This window comes from Mercenaria mercenaria, chromosome 19 (assembly GCF_021730395.1).
Source record: "Mercenaria mercenaria strain notata chromosome 19, MADL_Memer_1, whole genome shotgun sequence".
Taxonomy (NCBI): Eukaryota; Metazoa; Mollusca; class Bivalvia; order Venerida; family Veneridae; genus Mercenaria; species Mercenaria mercenaria.
Window position 1 is genome coordinate 10592033 of NC_069379.1, and position 19216 is coordinate 10611248.

At 34.5% G+C, this 19216-nt stretch overlaps 1 protein-coding gene across 2 annotated transcripts in view; it reads left to right on the forward strand.

Moving 5' to 3' along the window:
- The window catches only part of LOC123542802 (protogenin B-like), a 78106-nt gene extending 60507 nt beyond the window's left edge, over nt 1–17599 (forward strand). For both annotated transcript variants that reach the window (XM_045328804.2, XM_045328805.2), the window contains 3 exons: nt 1010–1208; nt 2896–3039; nt 6124–17599. In XM_045328804.2, the coding sequence (XP_045184739.2) occupies nt 1010–1208; nt 2896–3039; nt 6124–7086 (1306 nt within the window). In that variant the 3' untranslated portion in view covers nt 7087–17599. The remainder of the gene's footprint in view (nt 1–1009; nt 1209–2895; nt 3040–6123) is intronic.
- The last annotated feature ends 1617 nt before the right edge of the window (nt 17600–19216 follow it).

Consider the following 19216-nt stretch of genomic DNA (forward strand, 5'->3'; position numbering starts at 1 on the left):
TTTTAAACTTTTGTACTGAGTTTGTTCCCCTTAAATTCCAGGAATTAGTCTATTTTTAGAAATCCTATTTTTAGATTTTCAATATTTTTGGTATTTTTCTAACTTTTTTATTATCAGTCCTATGTAAAAAGTAAATACATGTTTCTGTGGTAACATGGGTCGGTAAGACTTTTTTGTATTATATTTTAGTGTATCTCTAATAGAGATTTCTTATATTTACCTCATCCCTCATCCAGGGCACATAATTATACTAGTATTACTTATATGTGGAAGCCCAGGATGAAGTACTCCAAAGATGAGTAAACTTCTTTTTAAGTATTAAGCTTTTTTGACATTTTTATATTATTTTTATTATTAGTATTTTTAAGATTACTTATGGTTGCCATTCTTCTGTGACAAGACCATATGGTGGGGGTATGAGTCACTCCTATGACAGTTCTAGTTGTGATTGATATTGTGGTGGTCCGAGACCTACAGGATAGTTACTTTATATTGGTCAGTAGGGTGGGACCAATAGGTTAGTTACTATATTGGTTCAGATGATCTGAGACCAATATGTTCAGTCATCTTAAGCTACATTTCAAACACTGATACTTGTGTTTAAGACCGAACAGACCAGTGGCCTTGCACTGATTTGGTTGCCTGAGACCGACATTTCAGTTTTCTTCAAATTTACCTGTATGAAGCCTAAATATCAGTGGTACTGGTATGATGTTCTCATGCTGAAATTTAGCATTTTCAGACCTTTATGTTGATATTATTCCTGTGGGCTGAGTTTATACAGGCTAAGTGTCTTATTCAGATTTAGCAGTCTGAGACCGATATATTTATATTCTTACATCTAATTGTCTAAGACCTAAAGGTTTGTTGCGTATTCATTTTTGTGGTCTAAAACCTGTAGGCTTTGTAATAGGCCTAAGTTATGGAATAGTGTACTTGTTAAGACAGTTAGTGATCCCTGTTGTGTTTTAGCTTTTACAAAGATAATTTTCTGTATACCCCCCCACAGGTGTTTTGGAAATAACAGCAATCCACAACCGCAAACACAGCCAGCTCGTTTCCACGGCAATGGACATATCCCAGGCAATGGAAACGGCCATGCTGTACATATGCATGAAAGTGAAGCAATGGTGGGCGGAGTAATGGAAATGGATGCTTATACTCCAATGCTGCATCATCTCCCAGAGAATGAACATTCAGACTCAAAGGTAACAGCAGTGTTTTTTCCCACCAATTTGGGAATGGGGCCAGGGCCTTTACAATTGGGAAAAATGCATTGGGAAAATGCCTAATTGGGAATTGTTAAGTCATATCTTCTGTTAAAAATTTCACATTTAAGAGAGAAAATGGCCATAATTTATCATTATGCATTAATTTAGCAACCTGTCTTGTGTTTCAAATGTTTATGGTTTTAGTTTTGTTTGAAAAAGTTGAAAAAAAAAAGGAAATATATTTAACTTTAGGAATTTTAGCCTTGAAATTGGGAAAAAAACATACTATTTGCCATTGGGATTGGGGCCCTATTTTGGCCCCAAATTGGCTAGAAAAAAAAACACTGAACAGCATATTTAACCTTTAACCTATGAAATTTCTAAAATGAACTGGTCCATCATTCAGTTTGGGCAATACCATTTATCATACGAAGGGGTGTCATCTGAAAATTTACTGATTCAATAGCGAACAGTGCAGACCATGATTAGCCTGCAAGAATGTGCAAGCAAATCTTGGTCTGCACTGGTCGCAAAGGCAGAATCACTTTCCGGCAACAGGCTAAAGGTTAAGAACAGTAAAATCATATTTTTGCAGGGCTAGAAATTTTGCTCTGTTCAAAACTTGAATCAGGATGCTTAGTAGAACGTTTGAGATAAATTTCCAATTTAAAAGTCATGATTTCTGTTTTTAGTAACACATTTTTATGCAGCAGATACACAGAAAATTTGATTTGTGAAATTTTTGGATTTTACTGAACAGAATTCAAGAACATTTACACCAACTTGGCGATTTTTTATGTGCGTAGACCCAGAGAAACAGAAATTAGTCCTGTATCTACAGTGTACTTTACGCTGTAAACTTTATATACAGCAAATGAAAAAATTACCCCAACAGCTGTTCCAGCAATAATATGCATGAAATGTTCGACTTGTGTTTAAAAATTTATTAAAGCAATATCAGTTGTGTCAAAGAAGTCTGTTGCCTCATTAAATGGGACATTGACCTTGATAAATGTGTCAGATGGGATATATATTGATCCTTGCCAAGTCTCTTTGTGGGTACAAGTTATGTGTATCATGTATTAATACACTTCATAGCAGCATTTAGTGAATATACATTTTCCTATCCTAAATTCACAAACCCACAGTGGTTGAAAGTTCTATAAAATTTCAGATGTAATATACATCCCTAAAACTTTTTTTTACAAGTAACTAACGACTTCTCCACATGATCCAGAATCGGAGGATGAAGAACTTCAGAAACATTATTTTCTGTCTAACCATCAAATAGAATACTGTAAAAGCGCATATTTTTGTGAGGTCAAAATTTTGCGATTTTGGAATTTTGAAATTGGTCGTGAAGTTTGATATTCGCAAAATTGTAAAAATGATATCCTACTTGAATTAGCATTATACTAATGGTGAATATTTACGCGAGGATTATTTTTTGTATGCTGTAGGGCCTCGCAAATAAAGCGAAAATTAAACCCTTGCAAAAATTTCTGGTTTACAGTATACACCTGGGTCAGGGAACAAACTTGTGACCTCTCTCTTCCTAGTCCTAATCTGTACCCACAGAGCCCACTGGACATGTAAAGTTAGATGTTCTGACTTTAGGGGAGCCTCTTCAAGCTGTACAAAATAAAATAAAAAAAGTAATCGGTGTGAAATATATCTTTTGCAGGGAGGTGGAGATAGTAATGTTATACTGACACCAAACGGTGCCAAGCTGAACGGGTTCGCATTGAGACAGAACGGTCTTGTGAATGGACAAATTCAGAACGGTCATATGACCTCATTTCTGGCTAGTCAGTACAAGGATCCAGAGGTAAATAGTTCTTATTTAGATTAACCTTTAGCCTGATAAATTACTACAATGGACTGATCCATCATTCAATGTGGGCAATGCCATTTATTGTTTGAAGGAGTGTTCACTGAAAATATGCTGACTGAATAGCCAACAGTGCAGACCATGGTCAGACTGCACTGCACGGATGTGCAGGCTGATCTTGGTCTGCAATGGTCGCAAAGGCAGAATCACTTGCCGCCAGTAGGCTAAAAGTTAAATACACATCAAATATCTGTGTGGAAATGGGGAATTATATTAGAAGTCAAAAGCTGTATGACAGTCTATTGGTGGAAAAGTTGATGTCATTTACGAATCACTTACTGTAAAAGCACATATTTTCGCAGAGTCAAAATTTCGCGAATTTGAAATTTTGAGTATGTTTGCAAGGTTAAATATTCGCAAAATTGTAAAAATGGTATCCTGCTTAAATTTGAATAATACGGTGAATATTTACGCGATGATTAATTTACGCGAGGACCTTGTGAATATAGCGAATATAACCCTCGCAAAAATTTCTGCTTTCACATCATTCTTCACTATCGGTATGTACAATTTCATGTGAGTAATCTATTCGGCTGACTCACTAAAGGTCTGTTTTTTAGCTCACCTGTCACAAAGTGACAAGGTGAGCTTTTGTGATCGCGCGGTGTCCGTCGTCCGTCGTCCGTGCGTCAGTGCGTCCGTGCGTCCGTGCGTCCGTAAACTTTTGCTTGTGACCACTCTAGAGGTCACATTTTTCATGGGATCTTTATGAAAGTTGGTCAGAATGTTCATCTTGATGATATCTAGGTCAAGTTCGAAACTGGGTCACGTGCCATCAAAAACTAGGTCAGTAGGTCTAAAAATAGAAAAACCTTGTGACCTCTCTAGAGGCCATATATTTCACAAGATCTTCATGAAAATTGGTCAGAACGTTCACCTTGATGATATCTAGGTCAAGTTCGAAACTGGGTCACGTGCCGTCAAAAACTAGGTCAGTAGGTCTAAAAATAGAAAAACCTTGTGACCTCTCTAGAGGTCATATATTTCACAAGATCTTCATGAAAATTGGTCAGAATGTTCACCTTGATGATATCTAGGTCAAGTTCGAAACTGGGTCACGTGCCATCAAAAACTAGGTCAGTAGGTCTAAAAATAGAAAAACCTTGTGACCTCTCTAGAGGCCATATATTTCACAAGATCTTCATGAAAATTGGTCAGAACGTTCACCTTGATGATATCTAGGTCAAGTTCGAAACTGGATCACGTGCCTTCAAAAACTAGGTCAGTAGGTCTAAAAATAGAAAAACCTTGTGACCTCTCTAGAGGCCATATATTTCACAAGATCTTCATGAAAATTGGTCAGAACGTTCACCTTGATGATATTTAGGTCAAGTTCGAAACTGGGTCACGTGCCTTAAAAAACTAGGTCAGTAGGTCAAATAATAGAAAAACCTTGTGACCTCTCTAAAGGCCATGTTTTTCATGGGATCTGTATGAAAGTTGGTCTGAATGTTCGTCTTGATGTATCTAGGTCAAGTTCGAAACTGGGTCAGTGCGGTCAAACTAGGTCATTAGTCTAAAAATAGAAGAAAAAACCTTGTGACTCTCTAGAGCCATATATTTCATGGATCTTCATGAAAATTGATCAGAATGTTCACCTTATGTATATCTAGGTCAAGTTCGAAGTGGGTCACATGCCTTCAAACTAGTCATGGGTACAATATAACAGAAAACACTTGTGACCTTCTAGAGCATATTTTTCATGGATCTATAGAATGTTGGTCTTGAAATGTTCATCTGATGATATCTAGTCCTAAGTTCTGTGGGTACGTAGCCATCAAACATAGGTCAGTAGGTCAAAATAGAAAAACTTTGACTCTCTAAAGGCCATATTTTCATGGATCTGTATGAAAGTTGGTTTGATATGTTCATCTTGGATTGAATATAGGTCAAGTTTGAAACAGGGTCATTGCGGTCAAAAAATAGGTCATTAGCTTCTAAAAATATGCAATATTGTGACCTCTCTAGAGGCCATACTTTTGAAATGATCCATAAAAATTGGTCACGAATGTTCACCTTGATGATATCTAGATCAAATTTGAAACTGGGTCCACATGCCGTAAAAAACTAGGTCTAGTGTCAAATAATAAAAAACCTTGTGACCTCTCTAGGGCCATACTTTTCATGGGATCTGTATGAAAATGGTTGATGTTCATCTTGATATACTAGGTTCAGATTGAAAACTGGGTCAAACTGCGGTCAAAAACTAGGTCAGTAGGTCTAATAATTTTAAAATCTTTTGACCTCTCTAGAGGCCTATTTTTCAATGGATCTTCATGAATATTGATCTGAATGTTCACTGATGAAATATCTAGGTCAATTTCGAAATGGGTCATGTGCGATCAAAAGCTAGGCCTGTAGGTATTAAAATAGAAAACCTTGTGACCTCTCAGAGGCCATATTTTATGAGATTTTCATGAAAATTGTGAGAATGTTCACTTGAAGTTCAAAACAGGTCACGTACCTTCGAAAACTAGATCATATAGGTCAAATACTAGAAAACACTTTGACTCTAGAGACATTATTTTTCAATGGTATTCATGAAAATTGGTCAGAATTTTTTATCTTGATAATATCTAGGTAAAGTTCAAAACTGGGTCACATGAGCTCAAAAACTAGGTCACTATGTCAGATAATAGAAAAAACGACGTCATACTCAAAACTGGGTCATGTGGGAAGAGGTGAGCGATTCAGGACCATCATGGTCCTCTTGTCTAACTCAGTGCCTGCCTTTGCCTGAGAAAATATCTAGAAAGGTGCCATACATCTTCTTGCTAGCATTAACCTTTAATTTCGGCATATGACGTAAAATCGTGTTGGTATGACTTAACGTATTCATAACAGAGACCTCAGTTAAAGTTACCATTATGTTTGACTTTTTGAAGGTTGTAAAAGGTGGCTTACAAATATAGGTGGGGTGGTTCCTGAACTGTTAATTGTTTCTTGTGGCATGGAAATATATTTTGATGTTGTGTCCCTTCTTACGTCTCACTTTATTCGTTACGGTATTTTTTTTTTCAGGAGAAACGTGGTCTAATAGCTGCCATGTTGGCGGGAAGTCACGAGCCATGTATGATGGCAAACGTAGCTGAGGAAAGCTTCAGCACGAGTCGGTACGAGGACCTTGGTTCACTAGACAACATTGACATGGGTAGCTCTGAAGATGTTATTCATAAAACATCTGGAAAGGAGTTGGAGAACAGTGGTGATGATAGCGGGGAAGGCAGCTTGACCGCTAGTAATAGAACATCTTCGGAATATGGGAGTTCTATTCCTAGGTCAGATACAACCGATACTGGTGATACAGTGGTGCATTGTGGGTCATCATCCCGGCATGATACGGGAATTGGTGGTGAGCTGTATACCAGTGTGAAAGACAGAAATGACTTGCCAATCGATATACCTCAGTCCTCGACAACGTGCGAGGACACATGTCATGATGGCGGGACATCGTTAAATGTTCAGGAATCGCGTGCAGTTTCGGGTTCAGTTTTACCTCATGATGGTGAAGATACGGTTATGTACTCACCACCAACCATTGCTACCTCAAATTCACTTTCTCAGGCTATCAGAAAGACTGACAATTCAGGGGCTGGTGAACCTCGCCGTGCCACTCGCAACGCGAGTGACGTGGCTGCGCCTCAGGTCATTTGTAATGGATCCTCACCAGAATTAAGTGCACAGTCAGAGAGGCGTCGACACCCTGCTACGAGCAATGGTGTTCCGCCTCAAATGTACACGCCAAGTGTGGTAAACGGATATCCCAGCAGTACTAACGGGATACCACCGCAAATGAACACTGCGAATAGTATGGTCAGTCGCCGACCTCAGGGACAAATTATTGGACTCAGTTCGGCAGAAAACAATCCCAATCAATCTCGGACCTCAAACGAGGCAGACTTTTATGTTGATTCGACACCTCAGGAGACTAGGCGGTCGGCAAAAGTCGACTCGTCACCTCGTAACGGTCATTTTCAAATCTAACTCTGGAATATCACAGATTCAAATAACAGACCTCGGATAATTGCACAAATTCAGTTTTATTGAACAAAAATGTTCTTATTTTCGTTGCCGCGTTTACCTCTTGTTGCCGTTACCTCATTATATACACATAGACCTGGACAGTTGTGCTTATTGCAAGGAATGTGACATTGAGCTCTCTTATATTCAGTAACTGTTATGCGGGTACTTTTAGATAATGTGTTTTCTTTTTTTAATTTAGTGTATTGCACATTATAACTATATTGTATCAGATGGATTTTTTTTTTCACAAAATATGTGCGACATTTATATATAACACAAGCATCTGAAGTGCTAGAAATATGTTTTTAAAGTGCAGAAATGGACTGCATAAGTGTATTATTAAGCCCAGTGTTTTATTAATATGTATATTGTTATTGAAGATGGTTTGTTTAATTGTTCTACATGTCAATTACGGTACAGATTTCGACATCGTTTACGGTACAGATTTTGACATTTTTTGCATGTAACTTGTTTAACTTTGAAGGGCAATTAATCATGTGGCAGAGGGTCTATGAAGTAATTAATCAAGTATGTTTGGAATAGTTACGTTTCTGTGAATGAGACATCTTGTTGAATCGTTAAAAATGCCAAATCTGCATTTTTGGCAATTTCAGAAAGAAAAAAAAATTAAAATGATTAAACCTAAGAATTTATACAGCATATCTCTAGGAAATGACAAATATAAGGTAATGATTTTATTAAATTAAGACTACCATCGATGGAAAAAAGAACTTGTAAAGAATCAAACTTATTTAAAATTCAGCTTTGGTATTTTGAATATACATTGTATTTAAAGACTGCAGAATTAATGGCAGCTATGTAGATTGTTGCTTTTTTTGATAAAAAAAGAAATAGTGTCAAATTTTGTGTAGGTTTGTCAATGTGAATGTAGGTCATGGATACGTCATGAAGAATACTGCCTGACCGAAGATGTGTAGAATAATTAAATGAATGCTATATGCTGTGTGTTCTGTGTTACGCGAGTTTTGGTACTTGTTAAGTATTTAAATATGTTGATATTATTTTCTCCCCATTAAGATATTTGGATTCATACACGAGATGAACGAAATATAAAACATCGCAAGGTGTTGATCGGCCCATGTACATTAACCCTTGTCCTGCTGAGTTTCTATAATGAACTTGTCGATGTTTCAATGTGGACTGTACCTTTAATTGTTAAAAAGGATACTTACCAAAATGATACTGACTGAAAGGCGAACCGAGCAGACCATGATGAGCCTGCACAGATGTGCAGTCTGATCTTGGTCTGCTCTGGTCGTAAAGGCAGAATCATTGCTGCCAGCAAGCTAAGGGTTTATGTAAATCATAAGCGTAGAAACATTGCATGAGAAAAGATTCTAAAGGACTTGAAAGTCGTTAATTATGAAAGTGTTTACTTGCAAATTGTAAAGGTTTTATTAAAAAGTCTGAAAAATATCTGGGATAGTGGTTGCTGCGAGACATGTTACATGGCTGATCAACTCCTTGCATCAAGAATGATCAAATATTAAATAGGGGAGAGAACTCTGGAGATGATTCTTCGAATTTTTGTGCATTGGTTGTCATGGTTACAGAAAAAGTTTTTGCTTAGAGAGTATCATCGAAAAATGAACAGTAAGCTAAGAAAGCAAAAGTTGTGTTGTTGGGGGAAAAAATCCTGTTTTTTTGTTGTTGTTTTTTTACAGAAATTTCATTAATTCTATCTTGATGTACAATGCAAATCTTAAGATGTGATGTTAAGTTACAGGCAAAGGAAAAATCTAAGTACCTGAATTTTTGAAGCAAACTGTTTCATTAATACTGACTAAAAAATCCTCTGCAGGAAAAATTTTGTGTTTGAGGATTCTAAAAATGTAATTTTGAATGGCTTCGGGTGTTAAAGTGACAACTGATGCACAGGGGGGAGGAGAGTTATTTTTAGAATAATCTGAAACCGGTGGAACTTCTGTTTTTTAGATACATTTAATCAAGGTTACATTTTTTTGAACTTTTTATGATAAAACTGCTCAAAGGCACTGTTCTTAGATCACTTATGGGAATCATATGAAAAGTTTAGTCTCTGCACCAAACACAGTTAATCGGAAATTGTGACCTAGTTAATAATCTCTAAACAGAAGGCATTTTGCTAGATAGTTCACCATAAATAATCTCTAAACAAAAAAGTAAATTTGTTTGTAAGGCAATACACCAAATTCTGAAGGAAATGTATTTTAGTAAGTTCTAAAAATAATTGCTATATTAAGTTCTGAAATAAATGCTTAAAAGTTACTATTATATATCTAAAGACTGTTACAATAGGCTTAGTATGTATATATATGTATATATATATATATCAATAATTAATAACTCTTTTATTATCTGAAATTAAACACTTAGGTTTGCTCTACAAGTACATATTGTGCAACCTCTATGGGGTGTACGCCACCAGTAGAGCTAAAATACATTTGTTCTTTGGTCTGCTATGCTCTATGATTTTTTCTAATTAGTTTAGAGACTATTTTTAGTATGAGGTAGTTTTTGGTTTAGAGACTATGTTTAGAAACTATTTTTAGAATGAGATAATTTTTGATGTAGAGACTACTTTTTTGTGATTCCCTACACTGTATATGTTCATTTATATTAACATTTTTAATGGAACACAGTTTCTCTGATATGAAACTTGAATGAAAATCTCGGTGTTTTTTTTTTTTTTAAGATATACAAATTAATTATTAAGGTTTTGATTTTAAAATTTACACTTGAGACCTTGAATTCACCCCTTTTCTTTGATTGCGTTGTGATTTTTTTTTACATGAATAAACTTTGAGCATTTTTAACAATTATCTTACCATGATCTGACTATGAAATTTTATGCATTTATACTGTTTTAAAAGATCTATATTTTAAATACTTACCTTTAGTTTAAAACAAGTTTTAGAACGAGTTTACATTATAATGGCGGGTCCTGTTTATTTTGATAAGTCACTAATTTAAATTACTGAGGTCTTGGAGTAGAAGTATTCTGTATTGACTTTTTTGTTTATTTTACGAAATGAGATGGTGTAGTTTTGCTCTTTAAGACCTCACTAAGGCAGATTTACCTCCTCTTTTTAACCTACATTTATTATATATACCATATGGATGCTGTTTTTCTGTTAAGCAATCATATTATATAACATGTATGACTTGATTTCTGTCCTACAATTTTTTTTTCTCGAAATATCAAGTGAAGATTTAAGGAATCTTAATTTTAGATTGAGTTCTTGGTGAAGTTATTTCAGGAATGGATCCAAAATTTCTGTCTGTGGAATCGCATCACCAATGTTACTATATATAGAAAACATTCTGCCAAAATCCTTCGGTAGGCATTATATATTTAACTCGAAAAGAGATATTTTACATGTTTTTTTCACATTTGGGCATTGCCCAATTTATACTTAATGGATTGAACTACATCACAATTAAAAGTACCTTACAGTCCCAAAAAGAGCAGTACAAGGACATAGCAAAAATTTGAATGCTAGACTTAAAAAATGATGCTGTTTTTACAATTTGTTAAAGATATTTTGCCCAATATTTCCATGCTTATTTATTCTAGGGGCTGCAGAGAAGCAGTTAACTTCATTTGAAATCTGTAAGTGTGAAAAAAGTGTCTGCAAGGTGCTTTTTTTTAGTGTGACCAAAGTTCATTTTGTAAGTATTTAGCATATGCACCCCAAGGGATCGGTACCTGGGAGTTACCCATGGGATCAGTACCTGGGAGGAATTCAGTGTATTTCTACCTCACTTGTCGCAACTCGTTCCGACTTAACTCAGGGAGGGAAGCATTTCAAAAGGAGCGAGATAGGTGGCATTTTTTTTTTTCACAGAGCTTTTCGCCCCCTTTTAAACAGGGCAGATGTAGCCCTGTTTTTCATCAGGGCGACATTAAATAAACCCCATTTTTACCAGGGCGGTACAATGGGGATTAGTCTTTTAAAATGTCAACACTGCATGTATTACATAGATAGAAGAAAAGAATTAAATTAGATGTTTTATGACCTTTTTGTGACCTTTTTATATATAACAGAAATATTAGCATGATTATGAACATGTCCGTCTTGGAAAGCTCATTCAGTTAGAGAATCTGATTTGCAGTCCAGGTGTTGAACTGTAAATCTTGTGAAGAAAAGTTCTCAGTAAGAAGTTTACCCGGGCCAAAGGTTATGAAAATGAATTTAAAGACCAGTTTAATAACCTAGCATCTGATCAGATGATTGTTAACTGATTCTTGAAATTGACCAATGACAGAGCTCTATTGTTAGACTGGTCCCCAAACTCGGCTTCTGATTGGTTGTGGTTTTTTTTTAGCACAGGTTCGAAATTGACCAATGGGAATACTGCATTCTCTAGCTGGTTCCAAGCCTCAGTTTACTAACAGCTGAGTCAGAATTATTAGGTTTAGTAATCAAGGGAACATAGTCAGATATGCAGATTGCTGTTCATGAACTAAAGTAGTTAAAAGATGTCTTCATACCCAAAAATGTAAGTGGGCAAATTCTTTTTCGGATAGGTACCCTTTTTCGGATGCATCTCATCTGGTTAGCTCTTCGAAGGAGGGACTTCATTTCTCAAACTTCATTTTACTCTCTGCTGATTGCAGAATATACATAGAATTATCTAAAAATTATCTGAACTATTTATATGTATGGCAAACCGGAAAAAAATGCATTTTAATAAAACTTCATTATTTTGTAAATAAATATGTTATCATTGACTTTTTTGTGAGTTTTTTTTTTTTCAAACCATTTCAGGGAAAGTCCTTAGTTGTATCATGAATGTGTCAATTTGTTGTTCCTTTATAATTTTAATGAAGAAATCAAGATTTTGTCAGAAATCTTCATTGTTCAACAAGTATTCTGGTATATGTGCTATCTTGTTATGGGGGGAAAATAAGCCTGCTCGTTTTTTCTCTTAAATTGTTGCCAGTTTGCTACTCTCAGTATTTTCCGGATTTTAAAATTCATGGCCATAAAAACTACTTTATATTTTCGCTTAAAAGAAGCATTATTAGGAGTCATTTTTCCAGTTCAGAGAGTGGAGAGCATTTCAAGCGTGTACTACAAGAAAATTAAAAGAAAAAGAAACCCTAGATTGCATGCCCGGCGTCCTATAAGCAAGTGCGTCTTATAAGTGAAAATATATGGTAAAAGAATATTAAATGCTAAAAACAGCGTTCATTTGACATTTAGACAATATTACGCTTATAAAAGATTCTTCTCAATGTTTATTTAGACTTCAAGGGCAGACACTTTTTCAGTTTGGTATTTTTTGTTCTTTTTGATAATCGGTTAGAAATTTTTACTGAAGTTATTGGTAATAGCACTTCCTGAAACTTACAGAAGTATGAAAGGTTATTAAACAAGATTTCCTGGTAACTATAGGGTTGTTTTTTTTTCCTAGGGCTGTTAAAACCAATTATGTTTAGTAGACAGTATGTCAGACCATGTGTACATTGGGATAATACTGATATATTTCATACCATTCCTAAAGTCAAGGTGAATTTATTTTTTATTTTTTTGCTATATTTGTTCATTGTGCATACTTGCGTATGGTAAATTCTGTGTAGGGTAAAGTACCAATATATTTTTGATTCGGAAATTAAGAAGCGAAGCACCTCCATTTGACACTAATATATTACCTCCCCCTTGCCCAGATTGGCACATACTGTAAGGATTCTTTCATGTGAGGAAGTTGTGGGACGGCTGTGGTTTTAGCTTTTGTTTGATCTACCTTTTCTGCAACAAGGTTAATCCCCTAATTTTTCACTTTGAATAGAAGACAGTGCAACTGATATTATTCGTCATTGTAAAAAGCTCGGAGGCCTTTAATATGAACATTTTGGATTTTCAAATTATGTTAATTAGTTTTGAATTTATGTTTTTGACGGAAGGTCCTTGGTTCTACCCAGGTGACCGCTCGTGATGAAATAATGCACTGAGGGGCATTCGGGGTCTTCCGCCACCATCAAAGCTGGAAAGTCGCCATAATGACCTATAATTGTGTCTGTGCAAAGTTAAACCCAACAAAATAAATAATTTTGATTTTGGTATTTTCTGTTATAAATTTCAGTCTGTTATGACACAGAAAATTTAAAAAGAAGTGAATTTGGACTATATTTTTGAAGGGATTACCGGTACTATAAAATTTTAGAACATCTATTTTAGCATTATATTAGCATTTCAATGCATATAACTTGTGAAATATCTGAATTTTCTTTTTGCATGTTTTTAATTTTGTCCAATTTAAAAGGTCATAGTTTATATCAAGGTCTCACAAAATTAAACCATCTTTCCCAAAAAACAAAACAAAACAAGGAAAACAAATCAGCAAACCCTGTAACTGATATGGTTGATCAAACAGTAAAAATAATATTTGAGGGGGTTAGGGGAGGGGGGTCATCCATATTTCGGGGTTTGCTTCTGCTACTACTATTTCGGATAGTCCCTGTATGAATAAACAAGAATTGGCATCAATAAGACAGACAACCCGCAACAGAAAATGGCAGTTTTATTAATGTACGATGTGTCAGATTTATCAGATGGTGTACTATTATATCATTGAATGACAGCCCTAGGGTGTTTTTTTTTCTTTCTTGTAGTTGTAAAACATTAAAGCATCTTTGTGTTTGTGTATAAGTATCATATAGTTTTTATAAATCATTCAATACCTACCTCTAATACTGTTTATTCATTTAAGTATATGGATTAGCGTAATGTGTACTCTGCATTCAGAAAATGTGCATTCTTTCTAAGATCTGATTCCTTTCAGATGCAAATTTTTTTTTTCTGTATTATGGTACTTACTGAGCGCACCATTACTTTAACATACATGATAGAATTTGATTGAGGGAAAAAACTTATTTAGGTGTGTATGGAGCACGCCTATATACTCGGTTCCAAAAGAAAGTGTGCACTTTTTAAGTTTAAATATTTAAAAAAAATTCCCCGACGTTTTTGTTTCATTTTTTCATACACTAACTCTCAGGTTTAACTCAGTATCTAAAATGCACACCAATTTGTTTACGAACTGATTTAAATTTTGGTACCAAACATAAGTTTCCATGAAAATAACCGAGAAAAAATAACAGAAAACTAAGTGCACACTTTCTTTTGGAACTGAGTGTATATATCAAAAATACTTTTTTTTTCTTTCTTTTTATTTGAAATCTGAAAAAAAAAATCTTTTTAAACACCTGACTAGAAATTGAAATTGACCCATAATGCAATGCCATTTGATTTGTGACTGGGTGATATGAAAATATATCTCAGAATATACTGGTTTTATGCAATATGTTCACCACGCCCATTTTCTCTATATTTACTGTAAATGAGTCGATGAATAATTTTCCTTAGAATTAGAGGTTTAAGAATTTCATAATTGTCAATTGTTATTTATACGGTAATTGATTCCCTGAAGCCTGATTTCGTTAGGATTTCTTATATACCTTTTACGGTAATGAAATATTAATTATACATGTCATATATAGAAACTTAATTTTCAGATGTTTTCATTATCCATGTCTTAGAATATAGAATAAAGCTAGAAAATGTATTCATAATGTTTTATTTAAATAAAACCGGTGTTTTATTAGTTACTGAAATTTTTTTTTATTAAGCATATATTTTTCTATGATGTACCATTTCTTAATGTGACAATACTGTGAGGAAAAAAAAATCTAACATGTTTTTACATCATTCTGTGGAAACGAAATTAATATTCTTGTATAAACTAGTGACTACAGTATTTAAAGAATGTAATGTCAGGTTTTATTAAAGTGATGCCAAAATGAAGTTTTATGTCATTTTTAACTGTAATAACTTATTCTACACATTTGGATCTTAAAGTGATATTATGTTTACTTAAGATTTTGTTTTTTTTGAAATTCAGATGTTAACAGATTATGTTTTATTTTGATGAAATGAAAAGAAAAAGGGATGACTTGAAAATTTTAATGAAAATAGAAGGAAATGGATGTCTTTAAAACAAAATGCTCTCTCCCTTTTCATTATGAGTTATACATAGCATAAGTGAAGTGATGAAATTAAGGGATCTTGCAATTTCATAGTTACATGTGTATACAAAAACTTACAAGTTAAACTTCGTTTGCTCGAACTTGACGGGACAGGCAAAATTCATTGGACTTATAAGTCAAACAATGAACATTGTACAAGGATTATGCTGAGACCTGACGATGAGTTCGAGCAAAGGGCGGAGCTGGAATTACCCGAGTTCAAGCAAACAAAATTTTACTGTAGTTTATCTGTATACAAAATATACATCATCTAATGTATTTCCAATAAATCGAATTCAGTTGCTTGCAGTACACTTACTACATCTGGGTTAGATTTTAGAAGTACATTTTGGACGTGTTTGTCAAAATTTTGCGTGATTTGTAATGTTTGAATTTTGACAATTCTGAAGCTTACTGAAATAAATTTATTTAGATGAGCTTAGAGTTTAATATGGATTTGACAGTTGTTGCCATACAGCAATGGAAGTTTGTGTTAAACAAATATTCTGGTAAGCATTTCTTTCTTTTGTAAAACTATGATCTTGAATATGCATTATCCATTTTATTGGACATTTACAAAAATTATGGGTTGAAAGCTAAATTGTTGTTGTAAAGTTTTTTTTTTTATTTCATACAATTTACAACATTTTGTGCATTTTACTACTTTGTACTGTAAAATCAGTTATTTTTCGTGTGACTTAAATTTCACAGATTTTGAGAGAAAGTTCCGTTATGCGAGGTATCTTCATTTTCGCTGTGAAATTGTACTATAATAAAAGTATTAAAACATGAGTTTTCCTAAAATACCGTATTTACCATTCTTTTAGGTGGTCCTTCTGTAAGACAGGTTGCTTTAATTACCTCAAAAAAGGCATTGTTTTGCAAGATCCACTTTTTAGACGAGGCAACACCTAAGGACTAATTTTTTTGAAAAAAAAAATCTTGTACTGTATATTTTCGCTTATAAGACGCATTATCGGGAGTCATATTTCCAGTTCAAAGAGTAGGGAGCATCTTATAAGTGTGTAATACAAGGAAGTTAAAAGAAAAAGAAACCCCAGATAGCATGTCCAATGTCTGGATGCGTCTTATAAGCGAGTGTGTCTTATAAGTGAAGATATAAGGTATTACATGGGAAACACCTCATCTGAACAGGCAAGTAAATATGGTAAACGAAAAGCTTAACTAACAAAAAAATAATCCCTTACGAATATAGCTGATTTTACAGTATTGTTCGAATCAGTTTCAGATGAGTGTCATCTCAGGGCAGGTTAATGGCAGGACGTAGAATTTAAGCATTACATGATTTCCTGTTTACACTGTTAAATGAATCAATTTTGTTAGTAGCACTGATATATCTGGCAGGAGAATTTTAAAACATACACATAGTGCTCACAGTTGTCATCTGGGCTGTAAGTATCTACTCCAAAAGTACACCTAGACAACTAAAGTATGTTAGTACAAATTGATTGAAATCACACTGTGGTAGTTAAACATGCTTTTCTCATTGTATAGAGGTAAACTGCATTTTTTTTTTGCACAAGAATTTAAAGAACTAATAGTGTAATAGTGAGGCTCATGTTTCATTTTGCACACACAAAACTGCACTGACATAAAAAAAAATAAATGTTAGAAGTTTGTAGGTCTTTTAAATGAAGCAGTAAATTTTATTTTTAAAAGTTATCTCCTGGATTATACAAGAGATCAAGCCTCAAGATTTGATGTGAAAATATCCAAAAAAAGAAGAAAAAGCTGAAACCTCCAGATATAATATTAAAAAAAATCAATTTAAAACAGCCAAAAACTTGTGTCTTAATGTTTTCCTGCCAGACATAACAATACCACTTTCAGTAACTCTTCATTATTTGTGTACGTTAGAAATAAATTATCTTGATACTATGTAACAGACTCTTTAACTAAATTAACTGTATACAATGTCACAGACTTTTCATTCAGTCAGTTACTGTAATTCATATAATGTCATTTACATTTCAGATATCCTTTGACCTAACTGACTTACAATAAATTTCTCTTGCCAATGCTATTTTTGAAGAAATTTGAAGCAAAAAAACTACAACCCCAAAACAATAACGTGTTCATGTTTTTGTTTATGAAGTGTTTAATTATTAAAGACCAAAAGTGTTGTTTTTTTTTTGTTGACAAGATATACTGTAATATTAAATATTTTATTTAGGTTGCTGACTTGTATACATGTTCTGCCATAACAAAGAAGTAAAAAATTTTTTTATAAATTTACGTTGCTAAAAATGTATGTACTTGAAGTAATTGGTGCCAGACATTTGTTACTTTTCACAGCAAGAGTTCTGTTATTGCTGCAGAAGAATAAGACAGCACTTCACAAACAATTACATGAAGGTCAGAGGTGAAGGTCAAAGGATAACAATCATTGTCATTGCCTGTAATAAAGGAATACTCACATAGCTTTGTGTTTGTCTTATTTCTTACCGAGTGTATCTGAATTTATTTATAGTTGATAATGGATACAATGTATGGGAGTAAAAATTGAATTCTCGATGACAAAAGTCAAAGCACTAGATACAGGTTTCAGTATCAGTGACAGTAATAGAAATAAAAAAAACACCCTGTTATCTATCATTTGCAAGTGCTACACATCACTTTCCCATTATGAAACTGAGAGAATAGGTATAACTCTTGCTCATTTGATAAATAATTTCTGCTATTTTCCAATACAATACAAAAGTCAAGGTCACAGTGACTTTGAGACTGAAAGAGGCTTGCTGATCAACTTCATTTCCAACCAATAACTGGAAAACCATTTGAACTAGAACCTTCAAACTTCATAGGATGGTAGGGCTTATGGAGTAGACGACCCCTATTGTTTTTTTGAGGTCGCTCCAACAAAGGTCAAGTTCACAGGGGCCTGAACATGTAAAACCATTTCTGATCAATATCTTGAGAACCACTTGACCCAGAATGTTGAAACTTCATAGGATGATTGGACTTGCAGAGTAAATGACCCCTATTGATTTTTTTGTCACTCAATTAAAGGTCAAGGTCACAGGGACCAGAAGATGGAATCCATTTCCAATCAATAACTTGAGAACCATTTGACCCGGAACCTTCAAACTTAAATAGAGTGATAGGACTTGCAGAGTAGAGGACTCCTATTGTTTATGTGGTCACTCCATCAAAGGTCAAGGTCACCGGGCCATCTGCCTTTCGCACTTTATTTTCGATCAATAACTGGAGAACCATTTGACCTAGAGCCTTCAAACTTCACTGTATGATAGGGCTTACAAAGTAGATGACCCTATTAATTTTGGGGTTACTCGATCAAAGGTCAAGGTCACATGAACATGGAAAACCGTTTCTGATCAATAACGTGAGAACCACTTGACCCAGAATGTTGAAAATTCATAGGGTAATTGGAAAGGTAGGGCTGATGACCCCTATTGATTTTTGGATCACTTGATAAGTTCAAGGTTACAGGGGCCAGAGATTGGAAAACCGTTCTGATCAATAACTTGAGAACCATTTTACCCAGAACCTTCAAGTTCAAGCTTCCTAGGCTGATAGGACTTACAGAGTTGATGACCCCTATTGATTTTGGGGTCACTTCAACGTAGGCCAAGGTCGCAGGCGCCTGAACATGGAACATTTTTTCAGATCAATTACTTGAGAACAACTTGGCCTACAATGTTGAAACTTCATAGGATGATTGAATATGCAGAGTAGATGAACGCTACTGATTTTTGGGTCACTCGATCAAAGGTCAAGGTCACAGGGGTCAGAACATGGAAACCCGTTTCCAATCCATAACTGGAGAACCACTAGGTCCAGAATGTTGAAACTTTTTATATCACTGAAAATTTGTTGAAAAAGACATTAAACCAGAACATACACACACTGTCTTTAACAAGAAAATGTTTTGGCTTATGGCAAACAAACTGATGTTGATCGCCTTCGTTTAGCAGATGGTGCATATTATTGTTGGTCAATTTTGTCAAATTCACGATGACCTTTAGACTAAAAACATTTTTACCACTATAACTTTGGGCATCAAACTTCGTAATTACT